This window comes from Solea senegalensis, linkage group LG11 (assembly GCF_019176455.1).
Source record: "Solea senegalensis isolate Sse05_10M linkage group LG11, IFAPA_SoseM_1, whole genome shotgun sequence".
Taxonomy (NCBI): Eukaryota; Metazoa; Chordata; class Actinopteri; order Pleuronectiformes; family Soleidae; genus Solea; species Solea senegalensis.
The window spans coordinates 26247529-26265612 of NC_058031.1; the positions used below are offsets into that span (position 1 = coordinate 26247529).

General features: G+C 41.4%; 1 protein-coding gene across 1 annotated transcript; it reads left to right on the forward strand.

Annotated features, from left to right (window-relative positions):
* The first annotated feature begins 862 nt into the window (after window positions 1-862).
* LOC122777018 (YTH domain-containing family protein 1-like) lies at window positions 863-12629 on the forward strand. Its single transcript, XM_044037908.1, has 6 exons — window positions 863-1279; window positions 1853-1877; window positions 5085-5164; window positions 6329-7960; window positions 8113-8157; window positions 10876-12629. Exons 1-6 carry the CDS (start codon window positions 1253-1255, stop codon window positions 10900-10902), a joined length of 1836 nt encoding a protein of 611 aa, XP_043893843.1. The 5' UTR covers window positions 863-1252; the 3' UTR covers window positions 10903-12629.
* Window positions 12630-18084: the final 5455 nt, after the last annotated feature.

Genomic DNA, 18084 nt, shown 5'->3' on the forward strand with positions numbered 1-18084 from the left:
GATTTACAACAGGCTGGAACCTTAAACTGATCTTTTTGTCATGAATGCTGCACTTACGCTTGTGACACAAGAAAAACCAAAATGCAGGGAGGACTGTGATGACACAAGGGTCTTCACTGATGTGATACACTTTCATTATTTTTGCCTCATATTATTAGAGTTTCTTCTCTCCGCTGTCTAGTGCGTGCTCATTGTGTGAATTGTTTCTGCCTTACTATGTACAATGCGAAAACAATTAAATATCTTATATTTCTCTACAGTTTAGAGCACTTCAGGTGCTTTTTGTTCAACCCAGAGTACTGGAGAACTAGTTCATTATATCCCATAGAACAGTTTAAATCATTTAAAAGCAAGGTGATGATTCTTCTTTAAATTAATAATTGATTTTAAGGGAAACAGGTGAAAGCCTCAGGCCAGCCAGTTCAATAAGCTACTGTTCTCTTCTGAACCGACCAGATGAATATAAGTCATGGTTAACTGAATCTGGAATCTGTGCACACTGGCAAAGAACATCTGGGTGTTATAACCTCACAGAGAGGTTATAGAGGATTTAATAGTATGGATACCAACTGCTGTAAAACACCAAACACGAGGACAGATTGCGTGTAGATCAAAAGGAGCGGTGTGAATACTGAGCATTCACGCAGCATTTTCTGATGGAAATGTGCAAATGACTTATAGTTAGTCGAGTAACTGCTTGTATCTCAGTTGCTACTTTGGTACATGTCTTATTCGGGATTACACTGTGTAATGTGGTTGTTTTTAACAATGACAAAAGCTTTACTACTACGTTTTTAGTAGTAGTAAAAAAAAACCTCCACCCCCGCGGGAACTACGTGAACTGCAACAGCCCAAAGCCCGGATGGAGGAGCAGCAGCCATTGGGGAAGTGTATTGGGCTTTAACATTACTGAGGAGGACTCTCTCTCCCATTCTGGAATACAAAATAGACTAATTGAAGGCGAGCGAGGATATAAGTATAACACGGATTCAAAGGCCCACACGACACGACGTAACATTAACTTGAGGAACCACAACCAGGATCCGGCTGCTTTCGGACTCGGTCTCTGAGGCGACAGACGTGAACTGTAGAAGTTACAGCTGAGCTAGCTATAGCCACTGACGCTAAGCGGCGCAGCTAGCCACACATAGCTAACTGTAACTGATCTGTGAAGTTGCTTTCAAATCACGGGGCTTGAAATCCAGTCACAAGCTCAGGCTCTGTGAGAATCCAGGGACTTGCTTCATGAATTATGTCTGCCACAAGCATTGACCCTCAGGTAGGAAGGACGTTATAAGCTAGCAACCCGCTGACGCCAAGCGATTTACTGAGCTATTGCTATTCATCGGAAGTGCTACCTTAGCTGCTAGCGTTGGCCGGTGCGTGTAGCTAGTAAACTAGCAGCACTCCGAAAAAAGAACGCTCGTGCGTTTTCCTGGATAATTGAGGGAAAAGACCGTAACACGACTGTTGTACCACGTTAAACTACGTTATAATAAAGTGTTACAACGCCGGTTGTGTTCGGAAGCCACCTTAACTGGGTTCACGTTAGTTAGCAAAGTTGTGTGTGATTTAACGTCAGCGGTAGCTGGTTAAAGAACATTCAGTTGTACATTGTGAAATGTATGGAATAAATGTCGGTATTGTGTTGGCGTTAAACACAACTTTTTCTAAATATAGTTTATTGTTAGATATCTTTTTGGATCCCTTGTCTTCAGGGAATATATGACGTTGAAGGTTATTAACTGGCTTATGAAGATGTTTGTGTGTGCAATCTTAAAACCGGTAGAAAGCAAAAAAAAACAACAATATTATCCCCTTTTTGTCGTTTCATGGTTAAACCTGGATGCAGAGATCAAAGGGACAAGCATCTAAAGGTGAGTTGCAGAGTCGCAGATGTTCTTGGTTGTCTCCTCTGGGCCTACTGTTTCTGACTGAATACACCGGCTTCTCATTGACTCTAATCGTGTTCTGACAGGCATCTCTCTGACATTACAGTGATATTTTTTAATGTTTTAAGTTTTCCCTCATCAAAGCCAGAAATAACAGTTTTTGTAAATACATAACTATCATTATTCGCTCTGGGTTGATTATATGATTTTTTTGTGCATTGTGATAAACAGTTCTTGTTGATTGTGTTGACTTACTATTATTTGAATGGTTGAATGGGGGATGTTGTTAATATTTTGTATACATGTTAAATGCTGTCTGGATCACCTGCATAGAGTCCTACTTATTTATTTGAAGTGTCACATGAAGTGTTTTTTTTATATGTATATATTTACCAGTATGTTTTGAAAACGATCACTTTGGTCAGGATAATTTGTGACATGAAACTTTCACCAGTGCCAATGCTATTTGCAGAGACCCATTAAAGTAGAATATCTACTAATCACAGGGCAGGTAAAAAAAAGCTAAGACACAGCTATGGAAGATTAGAATTTCGAGTCATTATAGACAGTCACTGTGTGGGTAAGCAGTGATTATGTTTTGCACACTAAAGTTAATTTTGCTTTTTTATTAGTCAAAGTGACCTTTTACCTGGGAATGTAGTTTTTCTGACCATGAAGGCCCTTTAAAGGCAGTGATTTACATTTTAACACAGCAACACTGTGTGGATCATGTGTAGCAGAACATTTTGGGTGGGGAGTGATTTCTTGATTGATATCTTCATACGTGTCTATCCCATCACCGGTCAGAAACTTCATGTTAATGTACTCATAGTTGTTATGTTTCTAGATCACCAGCCTCATATCTTTGCAAATGTACCTGCAAACCTTTTGATGTCACAATTTATAACATTTTATTCCCAACAAGATCAAATGGAGGATGTTGTTCCAGTCTTATCTCTCAGTTTAATTTACTAGGCCTTTATTGTTGTCACTTCTTCACTACCATTACTTCTGGCAGCAGGTGGTGTTGTTTCTGTTTTTAATGGCCTCATAATTATATTTCTTTATGACGTTGATTTACTGTTTTCGAGTTAAGTCGAGTGACAGTATCAGGACTATGTCATGGGCAATGAAGCTTTCTAACATGACTTACTATGTATGTTTACATATGAATGCAGTGGTGAAACCAAACAAATGATCTTAGAACAGTGATAATTATTTCACTGGCCACTTTATTTGGTACAGCTTGCTTGTACCAGGTTGGACCCCTTTTTCCTTTCAGAGCTGCCTTAAAGTTGTATTCTACGGAAACACATTGCATTCACTTAAAAAGAAGATATTTGGTTTGTTTTTCCGAGTAATTATTTCTGTTTTTCTGAGTAATTTTTTTCTGATTTACTGAATCATTTTTTTATACAGATCATTAGAAACAATAAACACATTCATTCCTTTATTGAGATCTCGATTTAATGGTAATAATATGGACGGCTTGTTTAGTTTAATCAAGGTTTACTTCTGGGTTTTAGACACTGGGACATAGTCCTATCTTTAAGTCACATAGATGGTACTGCCATTAGTTTGTCGACTTTACGCAGGCACCTGAGGACTTTGCAGTTGTTCAGAAGGAAAGCCTATTCAAATCTGTTGGACATAGCAATGTTTCTCCAGGATCAGGATTACCTTAATTGACCTCGTACGGTAGGAATTTAGTTGTTGATGTTGGTGTTTGCCACATTATTTGTATGCTGTGTCCAGTGTTTTCCTCTACCATTATTTCGACGGTCAAGTACATTTTATTTAATTTTATTTTCTCTAAAGCACCAGATCACAAAAGAAGTCATTTAAGGTTACCTTTCCTATATAACAGGTCTAAACCTTGTCCTTTTATTAAAAAAAATTAAATAGCCTGTTGTTATTTATCTCATTTACATGAGGGCATGTCATTTCTGTCTCCACATGGTCGTACATTTACAATTCTCCTCTGCACAGCTGAGCACATTACATTACATTACATGTCATTTAGCAGACGCTTTTATCCAAAGCGACTTACAATATGTGCATTTAAACATTTGGGTACAAATAAGAGCTAGAAGTAAGTAAGAGCTTCAAGTAAACCAAATTATGAAGTGCTAGTCATAAGCGCGATGTATACGTTTTTTTTTTGCCGTCATCATCTTAGTCGAGGTAGAGTCGGAAGAAATGTGTTTTTAGTTGGCGGCGGAAGATGTGGAGGCTTTCCGCTGTCCGGATGTCGTTGGGGAGCTCGTTCCACCATTTGGGAGCGAGGACAGTGAACAGTCTTGAGTTCTGCGAATGCCTCTGCGATCCTCTCAGTGAGGGGGCAGCGAGCCGGTTTGCCGATGCAGAGCGAAGTGGGCGGGCTGGTAGGTTTTGATCATGTCCTGGATGTAGGCTGGACCGGGTCCGTTTGTAGCATGGAACGCAAGCACTAGAGTCTTGAAGCGGATGCGAGCAGCTACAGGAAAATCTCTGATAGAACGAGACTCACAGATGTGCAGTCATCTGCCTCGACCGGTTGGGGTGAAAGGAAAAATGGGGGACAGAGGAGAGGAGAGGGAGAGAAAGGGGGGACAGAAAGGACAGGAGGGACCAGTGCTGTTTAAGGGGAACATTTGATTTTAGATATTTGCATTTAAGGTTAGTTAAAGAAGTGTACCAAATGAAGAGACTAATAAGTGTATCTTTTAATGGCGCTAATTCGATACTTAGTGACTGTATCGGTCTGATACTGGTCAATATCCTTGGATTGAATACCGGAAAGATGAAAATGTAAAATGTGATACTATCCAAACATCCTGTAATCAGATGATTTACTATACATAGACTGCAACAGCATTTTAGTCCTGAGTCATGTGGGCTGTTAATCTTTTCATTGGGGGCATCTGTTACAGAGTTGTATAATTGTGTCTTTGAAATTGCTTAAAATTGCCTTTGGTGGTAAATGTGTTATAAATAGCTCCATGGTTTAAAAGGTGTAAAATTATTGTATAGGACCAATATCAGTAGATACTTCAGATATCAGACACAAAAAAGTGATATTTATCCATCTGTAGTACTAAGTAACTCACTGTGTCATCTTTTATGTGCTGATTTAGAAACTGTGTTTAACTTTTTCACCACCGTTTACATTTATATTTACTTGTTAATTGATGTTGTTTTGTTTTGTTGCAGTGCAAAATGGTTCACTGCATCAAAAGGAGACTGTCCATGACAATGACTTTGAACCTTACCTCACTGGTCAATCAACTCAGGTAACTATTTGAATTTTGCAAATGATTAGAATAAATATAAATATACCAAGACTACAACCTATGAATCACTTGCACATTGTCTATGATGATTTTGCCAAGAACGGAAGCAATTACTCAATTAATTGATTAATCGCTCTGAGTGTTTTTTTAATGATTAAAACAAGCTCTCTGAGTTTTCAGCTTCTTAGAGTGTGAATATTTTCTGGTTTCTTTGCTCTATATAACAAAATATAACAAAAGAAACAAAATTAAGTGAGAATATAATCGACAGATTAATCGGTTATGATTAGTTGTATTGAAGCTATGCTTCTGAAGCTGTTGTACTGAAGCATAGCTTGAGTGTGATATTGATTTTATTTAACAGTACTTCAAAAGCTTTTTAGTAATTGAAAATTATAAGCTACATTAAATTTTAACATGTTTTTTCTTTCATTTTAAGAAGCGATATGGCTCTGCCAAAAGTATTGTTCCATAACTGGACTGGCTTGACTGTTGCCAAGCAACACAACCAATGAGCATATTTGTGCACACTACACAGTTAATGTTCACTACTTTGATTCATGTACATTTATTTGTATGTTTACATTAATTGTGCAACCAAGAAAAAAAGTGTTGAGAATTGTGTCATCTGACCGTTCTCTGCTCTATCATTTCTGCTCTCAGTTTTTTTATTTAGGTTGTATTTTTAATGTTCATGACGCATTATTAGTCATCGTGCTTACATTTAGCATCACACTGCCATGATCTCTCTCACTGATGTCACATAAACACACCATGGGAAGTTTGCAGGGAAGTATCATGCTCCTCCATATCTTCTGACCTCTGATTAATTAAGTCAAGTCTTACTTCTGTAAAAAGATATTTTTCGGTGTTCTTTGTAACTTTGTGTAGGTTGATAGCTCCATCTAATGTACTTAATGATTATTATTAACACCTGGCAAGCAAAATGATACTCAGTTAAATGTCTCACTGCTGTTATACTCAATATCGGCACTTATGGAGTGCCTCTCATCAAATTACTTGCTCACAACTGGTTGGAACAAAATGTTATGTAAGTGACATTTGGAAAAAGTATTTTATATGAATTACAGCTAGCAGCTTCATTTGTTGACAGGTTAGAGGAAGTGACTGATGTTTTGGTTCTGCTGACTTTCATTTATTCAGAACAACAGTTACCAGTCCATCACCGACCCCTACCTGTCCAGCTACTATGCCCCCTCCATTGGATTTCCGTACCCCCTCAGTGAGGCTCCCTGGTCCACAGGTGGGGACCCCCCTATTCCATACCTCACCCCCTATGGACCCCTGAGTAATGGAGACCATCATTTCATGCCGGACACAGTCTTTGGCCAGCCAGGGGGCCTGGGAAGCAGCATCTACCCCCACAGGTTTAACTTTTTCCCTGAAAATCCTGCCTTTTCTGCTTGGGGCACAAGTGGCTCCCAGGGGCAGCAGACTCAAAGTTCAGGCTATGGTGGCAGCTACAGCTATCCTCCCAGCTCCCTTGGGGGCACCTTGGTGCCTGATGGTCAGACAGGCTTTCATAGTGACACCCTCAACAAAGCCCCCGGTATGAACAGCCTGGAGCAGGGCATGGTTGGCTTAAAGATTGGAGGGGATGTCACTGGCCAGGGGTCTGGTGTCAAGGCTGTGGGATCTGTGATTGGCGGTCCAACAGTGGCAGCCACTGGCAATGGAGCCACACCCATTGGCATGCCCCCACCCAAACCAACCTCCTGGGCCGCCATTGCCAGCAAACCTGCCAAGCTACAGCAGCTGAAATCTAAGGTAAAGCCAGGGATGCCCAATCCTGGAGGTGCTCTGCCTCCGCCACCCATTAAACACAACATGAACATTGGGACTTGGGACAAAGGCCCGGTGACTAAAGTAGCCACATCTCCAATGCAGCAACAGCAGCAGCCTCTTGGCCTGCCTCATGGTATTCCACCTCAAGCCTCCATGCAGCAAGGACCCATGCAGCCTCCCCCTCCTCAGTCTTTGGTGCAGCCCCAGATGCAACCCATGGCTTTACAGCCTCAGCCCCCCCATCACCAGCACCATCAACCACCACCTCAGCTCTACCAAAACCACACCCAGCCCCCACAACCCCAGACCCGATGGGTTGCCCCACGCAACCGTAATCAAGGCCAAGACAGTTGTGGTATGGTGGGTGTGGTTGGAGGTGGCAACAGCGGTCCCCATCCTTCTGCTGGCCAGGGACCGGGTGGAGAGTCCCATCCAGTGCTGGAGAAGTTACGTGCCTCCCACAGCTACAATCCCAAGGACTTTGAATGGAACCTGAAGAATGGTCGTGTTTTCATCATTAAAAGTTACTCTGAGGATGATATCCATCGCTCCATCAAGTACTCCATCTGGTGCAGCACAGAGCACGGCAACAAGCGGCTGGACTCAGCCTTCCGGGCCATGAATGGCAAAGGTCCTGTGTACCTGCTGTACAGTGTCAATGGCAGTGGTCATTTCTGCGGTGTGGCAGAGATGCATTCACCAGTAGACTATGGCACCAGTGCTGGTGTTTGGGCACAGGACAAATGGAAGGGCAAGTTTGACGTAGAATGGTTGTTTGTCAAGGATGTGCCTAACAGCCAGCTGCGCCACATCCGCCTGGAAAACAACGACAACAAGCCAGTGACCAACTCCCGCGACACCCAGGAGGTTCCTCTGGAGAAAGCCAAACAGGTGCTTAAGATCATCGCTACCTACAAACACACCACCTCCATCTTTGACGACTTCTCCCATTACGAGAAGAGGCAGGAAGAGGAGGACGAGGTGCGCAAGGTATGTACACATATCATTGTTTTAGTTACTTGCTACTACATCAAAAATATGTCTTTGACACTTGTCTTGATTCTCCCCATGGACGTTGATCTGTGCTTTAAGAGACTAATCTGTGTTGTTGTCTGTTTCCTCTCACTTGCTCCATTTGACAGACCTTTGAACCAGCTCAGATACAAAACCGCTCACGATTGGATCAGGTAAAATCTGGCATGGCTCTTGATCTATTTCGTTGAAGCTTATGTAAGACAGACAGATTAACTCAAGTGCAGACATTCTGTAAAGGTTGTCTGAAGGGGAACTCTAACAACCACAGAAGTCTCCTCAGTCATTTTTCAAACCTTCTTTATTCTAATCTTCAGATTACATCTGTGGTCTTGTCCATCAGTTTTTAAATGAATCCCTAACATTTTGTTATGTTACAGCATTATTACAAAATTACTTAAATACATTTCTTACCTCAACATTTTAAACACAATACTCCATAATGACAAAGTGGAAAAAGGTTTGCTATGTATTATGTATAATGTATTAAAAGTAAAATCACAATGTATTCACAGCCTTTACCATGACTCTCAGAATTGGAGTAAAAATTCAGTTGATTGGACATGATTTGGAACGGCACACAGCTGTCTATACAAGGTCCCATACTTTTCTACTACACAGTTCCAGCACGGCTCAACTCTACTCGTTTTTTTGCTTTTCCATTAGGGATAGATCCTGGTACCTGGCAGGGTTCAAAGTGAGCTGAGCTGATACTAAAATGTAGTACTGACAGTTTGTCGGCCATTGATTGGCAGCAGAGTGTCTGCACTGGAAGAGTCATGAGCACAGCGTTTGACACAGAAATCAAACTGATCGGTAGATAAGGTAAAAAGCCTAGCAAGGACATTTCTAAATATTTCTGGTCTATTTAGTGACAGCATTGCTGAAAGCTGGCAATCACAAGCCGAATCACAACCCCTTCCGTCGTATTTCAGTTCAGTGACTGTCAGGCAATTTCATGCTGCGACAACTGCACCCACGTTGAGGAGATACTATAGTAATGGAAACGATACCAAACCAAGTAGAGTTGAGCTGTGCTGGAACTGTATAGTGGAGAACATGTCAGAGAACAAACCAAGCCATCAAGTAATTGTGTGTAGACCTCCGAGATAGGATCGTATCAAGGCACAGATCTGGGGAAGGGTACAGAACAATTTCTACTGCATTGAAGGTCTCAATGAGCACAGTGGCCTCACAGTGACCAAGAACCAGGTGGTCTGTGGAGAGTGTGTCCAGAAGGACCACCATTTCTGCAGCCCTCCACCAATCAGACCTGTATGGCAGAGAGGCCAGAAGGAAGCCACTCTTAAGTAAAAGGCACATGACAGCCCACCTGGAGTTTGCTAAAAGGCACCTGAAGGACTCTCAGACCATGAGAAACACCATTCTCTGATGATGAATCAAAGATTGAACTCCCTGAACTGGCCTGAATGCTTAGCGTCATGTCTGGAGGAAACCAGGTGAAACTGCCCAAATACATGTGCCGCTTCATACTCAAAAAGACTTAGACTGTAATTGCTGCTAAAGGTGCCTCTACAAAGTATTGAGAAAAGGTCAGAATAGTCAGAAACAGAGAAAAAAAAGCACTACACAAATCAAAAGTAAAAACAACTGACACAGATCAAGTGGTGGGTGATCGATTAAAGATCCAGCGGCGAGCGGCGGATAGAATAGAGCTGTAAAGAGGACAAATCAGAAACCCCCTGGAAGAAGTGAGTGTGTGTTTGCCTGTGTCTCATTTGCATATAAAGGGACCATGCACGAAAACCGAGCGTTCTGAAAGGGGCGGGCTTAGCAGGGTTATTGAACTGCTATGATGCTTCATCCTTATGGTATTTTGACCAAAGCATGTCACTGACATGTTCATTAGGACACCAGGGAACTATTTTAATGGGGGAAATAGGGTATAATATGTCCCCTTTAACTCTAGTTTAAAATAGTCCACTTACAGGGTGGTCCAGTGCATTACACAACTTACTTCCTGTAAACAGAGCGAGATGATGGAAGGCAAAAACTGTGTTTTCCATGTCTACACAAATACTTTGAATTGAGATTGTTAAAGTCATCTGCCTGGCTGGAGTTCTCCCATGTGTTTAAGAGACCTAACCCGCAGTTTGCATGTGTATGAAAAGACAAAATTCAAAGATAAGCAATGTTTTCAATAGTGCTGACCCTTGTGTGGACTGGGCCTCAGTGAGCCCAGTGTGAGAACATTGCTGGAGAAATTCTGGATGGACCACAGCAAGTAAATGACCAAATGTTCTTCCTTCAACACAATCAAACGATGTGCCGCCCTCTCGCCTGTATCCTCCAGAGATTCTCCTGCTCTTGTGAATGCATCTCACCCAAGTGGTGGTGACATCACCCACAGGAATCTCAGCTCCCGCTTTCACGCCTCCAAAATTTCGCCACCGTCATGTTGACGTTCTGCTGCCTGAATTTCAAAAGCTCACAGTTTTCTCACGGGGAACGCACAATATTTCCACACCTGTTATTTCAGAGTAGCGGGGAGGGGGTTCCAGGGGGTTCTGTTTGATGTGTTACCGCTTTTGGCAGCGGCTTCTGGTTAGCGTGAGGAGGTAACGTTTAGTCAGGCTACAATGGCGCCCCCTGGCATGCCTGCAGGACATCACCAACTTCCTGATTGTTTAGCATCACTCACAACTTAGCTGTGAAAGAAAAAACACCATTAACCTTTAACTTTCATGATAAAATGTCTTGTCAATTTTCAGTCATGTTTATATGGACACAGATTACTTTAGAATATAGTGTTTAAAATGTTTCTTAATATCTGATCACTGCTTCAAATAGATTTGTGGTTAGTGATATATGAATACTTTCATATCTGATAATGATTTTCTTTTTCCAAACAGGAGCGTCAAAACAGGAATAAACAGTAGAGGACATTGATCCTTGGCTTGATCAACAGTTACACTAGGACTTTTGATTTAAGAGACAGAAGATTATGACATTGCAACCAAGCCCTTCATTTTTTTCTCTGTTTAATCCCAGTGAATCTCTGCCATTGTCAAGACTTGTGCTTTTTTGCCCCCATACTCCACCCACCTCTTGTGCAGGGATAACAAGCTGATCTAATGAATTACCAATCCACCACCATACACTTGAGTTCATTGTTTTATATTTCTGTTCCCCTTCTTTCTCGTACTCTGCTCTCACCTTCTTTCCAATTGAATCAGAGTTTGACTGCATCATGGAGAAAAAAATCTGTCACTTGATATTTTAGTACAATCAGAACATATGTGTCCTGCCCCTTTTTGTCCATTTGAGGGCAGCATTGCCATGCTTCAGAGTTAAAACTGTGCCAACAGGGTTGGAGGATCCCAAAGGCAAATGTCAGACTTGGATCTGCGCTAATAAATCCTTGATTTATCTATTTTTCATTCAGATAAACAAAATTTCTATTTTTTGGCTGACTATTGACAATTTGCATTTCAGAAATCTGTTTTTTCTGGAGCCTTAATGGGTTTTTTTTCTAATTATTGGTGACTTCTCAAATGGACTGCTCAAAACTGCTGGAGAAATCAGGGATAGCGTGAAGTCACACACGGCTGGAGACATTTCAAAGGAGGAACTGCAAAGGCCTCTGGGAAAGGAAATGGTGGCCGTGTCCTCCACAGCCAGAACTCTCACGATTGAAATGAAAATAATTGTACTAATGACGTCCTTTCACGCCCCTCTGCTTGGCTTTCTGTTAGTGTTCTGTCTGTGTGTTTCATCAGGAGATTGCTTGCGTCTGAGAGAACTGAGAGAAACTTCCACCGTTTTACATTATTTTTATCTTCTATTCAGAATGAATTATTATGTGTTTGTCACAAACTGGGAGGTTTCACACATTTGTCCATCCACCGTCATTGTTTTTTCCCTTGAATTCAGTCTTGCTAAGTCTATCATGTTGGTCATAATGATAAGCTTTAATGTAGGAGCCTATATATTCATGGAGAAAGCCTAAAAAAAATGTATAACCTAAAAATTAATGTAACTGATTTACTATGAAGTAAGAAAAAATTACAAATGAAAAGTGGTTTGTGTGTTTTTTTGTCAGTAGATTGAATCCGCTGATTATGATACGGTTCAGTCATCTGAGGGATGTTCATGCAGAGAAGAAAGTCAATGGATGTGTGTGTGCCATGCATGGCAGAACTGCGGTGGTAATGTTGAAAGTGTGGTGATGTTCACTCTGTTGTTGTGTTGGTCACATCGGGGCAGATTCTCTCGGAGTAGTTTTGAAGTTCATCCTTTTGTTTTAACAATCACTGTGTTCTTGCTTTGAATTGAGGTCAGGATATGTTCTCACACTTTGATTTAAAATGGGACATTATATGCTATTCTATTGCATTGTGGTGAATTATCATCACACCAGCAAACAGATCAGTGATAAATGTGTTGTTAAAATGACGTGTTTCATGTTGTTTGAACAACTGTCGCATGTTACAACATGTTTATTATTTTAACAACATACGATAGTTAATTGTGAACAATATACTTACAAAGTTCTTACCATAAACCTATATTGTAAGAAATGTATAAGTATATTGCTCTGACAATTACGTTGTGAGGTGAAACATGTATAGTTTTAACAATAAACCTGTCATGTTGTATAACATGATACTGATCTGTGTTTATGTTGCTGATGTGACAACAATGCGCTTCTGAAATGTCTCGTGCGAGTGACCTGAAAATTCTGTTTTGTGCACCCAGATGGCCACAAGGGGGGGCTTTCCCTTTTCAGTCATCTTATTTCAGAAGATCATTTTAAGATGCCTTGTCTTTAAAACTCAAATTACACAAACATGACGGGTTTTTACACATGTGAACAAAGGCATGAACACACTTTGGTGTTATACTGCAGCTGGTGTTAATTATGAATTAATTGAGTGTTAATTATACATATTATTGCACTGCTGCTTCTCCTTCAGCATTAATATCACGTCACATGATCGCTCTCACATCCACTTTCTTATTGTGCGTGATGAACATCTTCACTCTTTATATCTGTTTTTTTTTTTATCTGTTTCTCTCACTCGTCCATTTATTTCACCCAGTCCATGTTTTTATGTGTTATTTTTCTGTCTAATGCTGATTCAGTCGTAGACTTTCCTGACTTAATGCCAATGAATGTGAGGTTAAATGGATGACATGGATACTGACATGGTCTGGACCAGTGGTCACCAGCACTTCATGTATCCATATGATCATGATATCGTTTATAAAAACTGATAATAATTGGAGATAAGCACTGGAATTCATGTGTGCGTGCAATGGAATGCACGCTATTCATCATTTAAATGGTAAACTGCCTAAAATGTTACTATGGTAATCCTCCGTATTATGCTGTACCCTTCAGGGAGCTCTCAGTCTCTAAAAGGTTGGTGACCCCTGGTCTGACTAACGCACATGACCTTTTCAAGGTTGTGTACTTGATCTTGATCCTGTGAGGAAGTGATGATGAGCTGGCAGAACTGCTGAGGTCGATTAGTGTTGGTGTGGACTCTCCGCTTCACTGGCTATTGAGTGTCTGTATTGGTCCAATACTGGTCAAAATAACAGAAATAAGAATAATCATAATAATACATTTTATTTATAAGCGCCTTTCCAACACTCAAGGACACTTTACAAAACAAACAATAAACAGGACAACACAGTAAATGGAAAATGGAGTGTGTGTTCTGAACAGGTGGATTTTGAGTCATAACATCCTGTATGATAGAAAAACAATAAGTAAAGACTGCAGGAATCAAGCTGTACAAGTTCTAAACAGATGTTTGTAATAGTGATATTATAGGTTCAGAGTCTCCATTTCCTTTGTTTTCCTTGTTCTCACCTGTATGAATCAATAACTCGGTTGATCACACGTTTGCCTTCAACATCACTGCTCTCTCCATCCAAACAAGAAGCTCTGAAGGACGACCAGCGCCGGCTGTCTTCATCTCAGGAAGCATGAGCAGAGGAGGTGGATGTTAGGCCGTATCCATGGCATGATGCGCCTCAACACTACAAGAGGATTAGTGACATGAGATCCTGCTGTAGAAACACTGATCGTATAGACCTTTCACATCATAACTTTGTTTCAAAGAGTTAAAAGAGTTAATCAAGCCTTAATAAACTGTCCATTAAGAAATGACTCTTGTCTTGATCTTGTATAATTCTCCAGTGATGGGCAGCCATGCTCTTCCTGTCATCCACATTAAGCAGGTGTCAGTTCTCTTTGAGGATAATCTAACTTTATATATACTTTATATAACTTTTTAAGTTATATAAAGGAAATATATGTTTTTGTGAATGAAGAAAGAAAATGTCTGTATACAGTATATGCTGTAGTTTTGTTTTGTCCTAACAGTCAGTCTTGACATAAATCCACATGTACATGGTCTCACATGAGACTGAGCTGTTGGTGTTTCATATGAATTCCTGTATATGACAATATTTTAATATATTATAATATTTTAACACACACAAAATACCTCACAAAACAAGGCAATTCATCCCATTCACACAACAAGGCTCTGGCGCCCTCTGTTGGTCATGTTGGCAAGTGCGGTAGAACAGACAGACAGAGACAGAGCAGTGGGGTGAAGTAACGATGTAGAGAGAAAACACACTCAGTGTAACTCTGGCTTTATTTGATGTCACATCGTTACAAAATATGAACAAACAACATCATACTCTGTACTGGCCTCACTAAATGTAGCTGTAGCAGCGTTACTTTTTATATCTACACTCATTTCAAATATTATAACTATCCACACTCTCAAAATCAAATACAGAAACACATGATCAACAACCTGAATGCAAATCCTCCATCCATCTTCCACTGCTTTATCCTCCACATGAGGACTGTGAGGGTGCCAATCCCAGCTGACATGGAGCAAAAGCAGCAGGGTAAACCTCCGACAAGTCGGCAGTCACATTGTTCCTATTTGTGGTTATTTGATGTTTTTTTTTACCCATTGGAGATCCCTATAAAAACACTGTTAATTAAAATTTAAACTGACTGCAAAACACTGATCTTCATAGTAACTTTATTTGAGTTTATCTTAGTGTTGCCTTAGGGGGAGGCTCTGTAAAATACTAACAATGATAAAAGATGAATGACTGAATTTACACATTTGAGGTGAGGGAGTGATGAGCTGTGCCACACACACTGACTGAAGCAGGCAGCTGGTGCATGTCCATCGCTGCGTGTGATTATACATGTACTACACATGCTGTGTGACTAGTCTTTCTGATTAGCCGTAACTGTGCAGTGAAAATGCACAGGGTGAGGCAGACGGTGGTGTAGTGGTTAGCACTCTCGCCTTGCAGCGAGAAGACCCAGGTTCGAGCCCCGGTTGGAACAAGGGCCTTTCTGCATGGAGTTTGCATGTTCTCCCCGTGTGTGCGTGGGTTCTCTCCGGGTTCTCCGGCTTCCTCCCACAGTCCAAAAACATGCAATGTTCGGATTAGGTAAATTGGACACTCTAAATTGACCGTAGGAGTGAATTTACCGCTTTATCCTCCACCAGAGGGTCGCAGGGGGTGCTGTGCCAATCTTAGCTACATCGGGCGATAGGCGGGGTACACCCTGGACAGTTGGCCAGTCCATCGCAGGGCCACACACACAGATAGAGACAAACAACCTTTCAATCTCACACTCACTCCTATGGTCAATTTAGAGTGTCCAATTCACCTAATCCCCACATTGCATGTTTTTGGACTGTGGGAGGAAGCCGGAGAACCCGGAGAGAACCCATGCACACACGGGGAGAACATGCAAACTCCATGCAGAAAGGCCCTTGTTCCAACCCGGGTCTTCTCGCTGCAAGGCGAGAGTGCTAAGCACTACACCACCGTGTGGCCCTTAATGCGATTAATCGCAATTAAATATTTGAATGGTGTGACAGCACTAATCAATAAATCTTATTTCTTTTTATTGCTATTGTATTGTATTGAACTGTGTGGAATTGATTAAAGCATAATTAAAAGCTTTGAGAACAACTCAATGTTTCAATTGAGGTCAACATTTAAAAACAAGCTTCTATTTTGGGTTCATATTTGTAAATCTGACGAACGCCTCCCCGTCACCGCACGTCACTGAATCTCCTTTGTCTGTACATTGACTGCATTTGACAGCCAGTGCTTTAGGCCTGAGATTTGAACCACAGTGAACTGCTGTTTATGAAGCTACTATATATGTAAATAAAGTGGTCTACATGGCCCAATGTTAACATTAACTTAATTTATATTATGGAAATCTATATTAGAATGTTGCCATTTGTCACAGTAGTTAAGAAATATACTTTAGAGTGTGAAGAACCACATAGAATGACAGATGTTCACGTTTGGCTCATTTCAACAATCATTCACCTCTTCATGTTTTCATTGGTCAATATACATTTTCAATACCGATAATGATGATTTTTATGTTTACATTTTTTTTAAATGCACTGACAAAAACACCCTGCTATTTATTCCTGAAAGGCACAAGATAACATGGTGACTCTGAGAAACGAAGCCATAGTGTAGTAGAATAGGTTTGGTGATATGAGTTGTTTCATCACCATCATCATCGTCGTCGTCATGTGATGAAGGCTGCGGCCTGGTCCTCACATCACCAGGAGAAGAACAAACATGTCTGTGATGCTGTGCAGATTCCTCTCTTGGCATTCACCGCGTGCCTTAATTGTATGGACATTAAATCAAGGTCCGCTGTGAACACGCAGAGTGACATCCCTTCACCTCTCTCTCTCACACACACACACACGCACACACGCGTCAAACCTGGAGCATCTGCTGCCGCCACAGAGCGCGAGGACGCAGAGGCTGCACAACTGCAGCTCTGACACGCAGATACAACATAATCCCACTCAAGTAAAGCGATAGCAGCATCGCGCGCGGCCACATTCTCCTCCTCCTGCGCTCACAGTGATGATGAAGACGATGATGATGATCGCTGCGCCGCAGCATCGAGGGGACGCGACTCCGAGGTTCCAGCTGTGAACACCTGGTCGTGACAGTGTGACACCCGCGCACTCACATCATGCATGTGCGTCTTTAGGCTGCGGTCAAACTAGCAGTGGTTCGCGCTTGCCTGGTCAAATCAGCCGCACGGTTTTTTTTTTCTAGTGCGCGAATCTACTAACATTTACGGTAATCGTAATGAAACCGTACTGAAGAGCTGGGAGTGAGATTCCTATACTGCTGGACTGAGCAGCATCCAGCTGTATGGAATAAGATTTGTGTCAATATTTTCAAACAACACTTTTTCAGAAGCAAAAAAAAATTGATTGAATCATTCAAAAATATACTGTTTTATTGTTTGAAAATACATTTCTTGTTTGCTCTCCCAAACATGTTGTTTGCGCTCCCTAACTTGTTGTTTGCGCTCCCTAACTTGTTGTTGGCCCTCCCTAACTTGTTGTTTGCGCTCCCTAACTTGTTGTTGGCCCTCCCTAACTTGTTGTTTGCGCTCCCTAACTTGTTGCACTCCCTAACTTGTTTTGCCTAACTTGTTGTTTGCACTCCACTTGATGTTTGGCTCCCCTAACTTATTGTTTGCACTCTAACTTGTTGTTTGCTCCCTAACTGATGTTTCGCCTCCCTAACTTGTTGTTGGCCCTCCTAACTTGTTGTTTGCACTCTCCCTAACTTGATGTTTGCTCTCCCAAACTTGTTGTTTGCTCCTAACTTATTGTTTGCACTCCCTAACTTGATGTTTTGCTCCTAACTTGTTGTTTGCCCTCCTTTTTGTTTTACCTCTCTAACTTGTTTGTTTGCGCTCCTGACTTGTTGTTTGCGCTCCCTAACTTGATGTTTGCCCTCCCTGACTTGTTGTTTGCGCTCCCTGACACTGTAACACACACAGTAACACACTCACACACTGTAACACACAGACTCACACACAGTAACGCACTCACACACTGTAACACACACAGTAACACACACATTCACACACAGTAACACTCACAAAATGTAACACACTCACACACTGTAACACACACAGTAACACACTCACAGACAGAAATACACGCACACACAGTTGCCCTCCCTGACTTGTTGTTTGCGCTCCCTGACTTGTTGTTTGC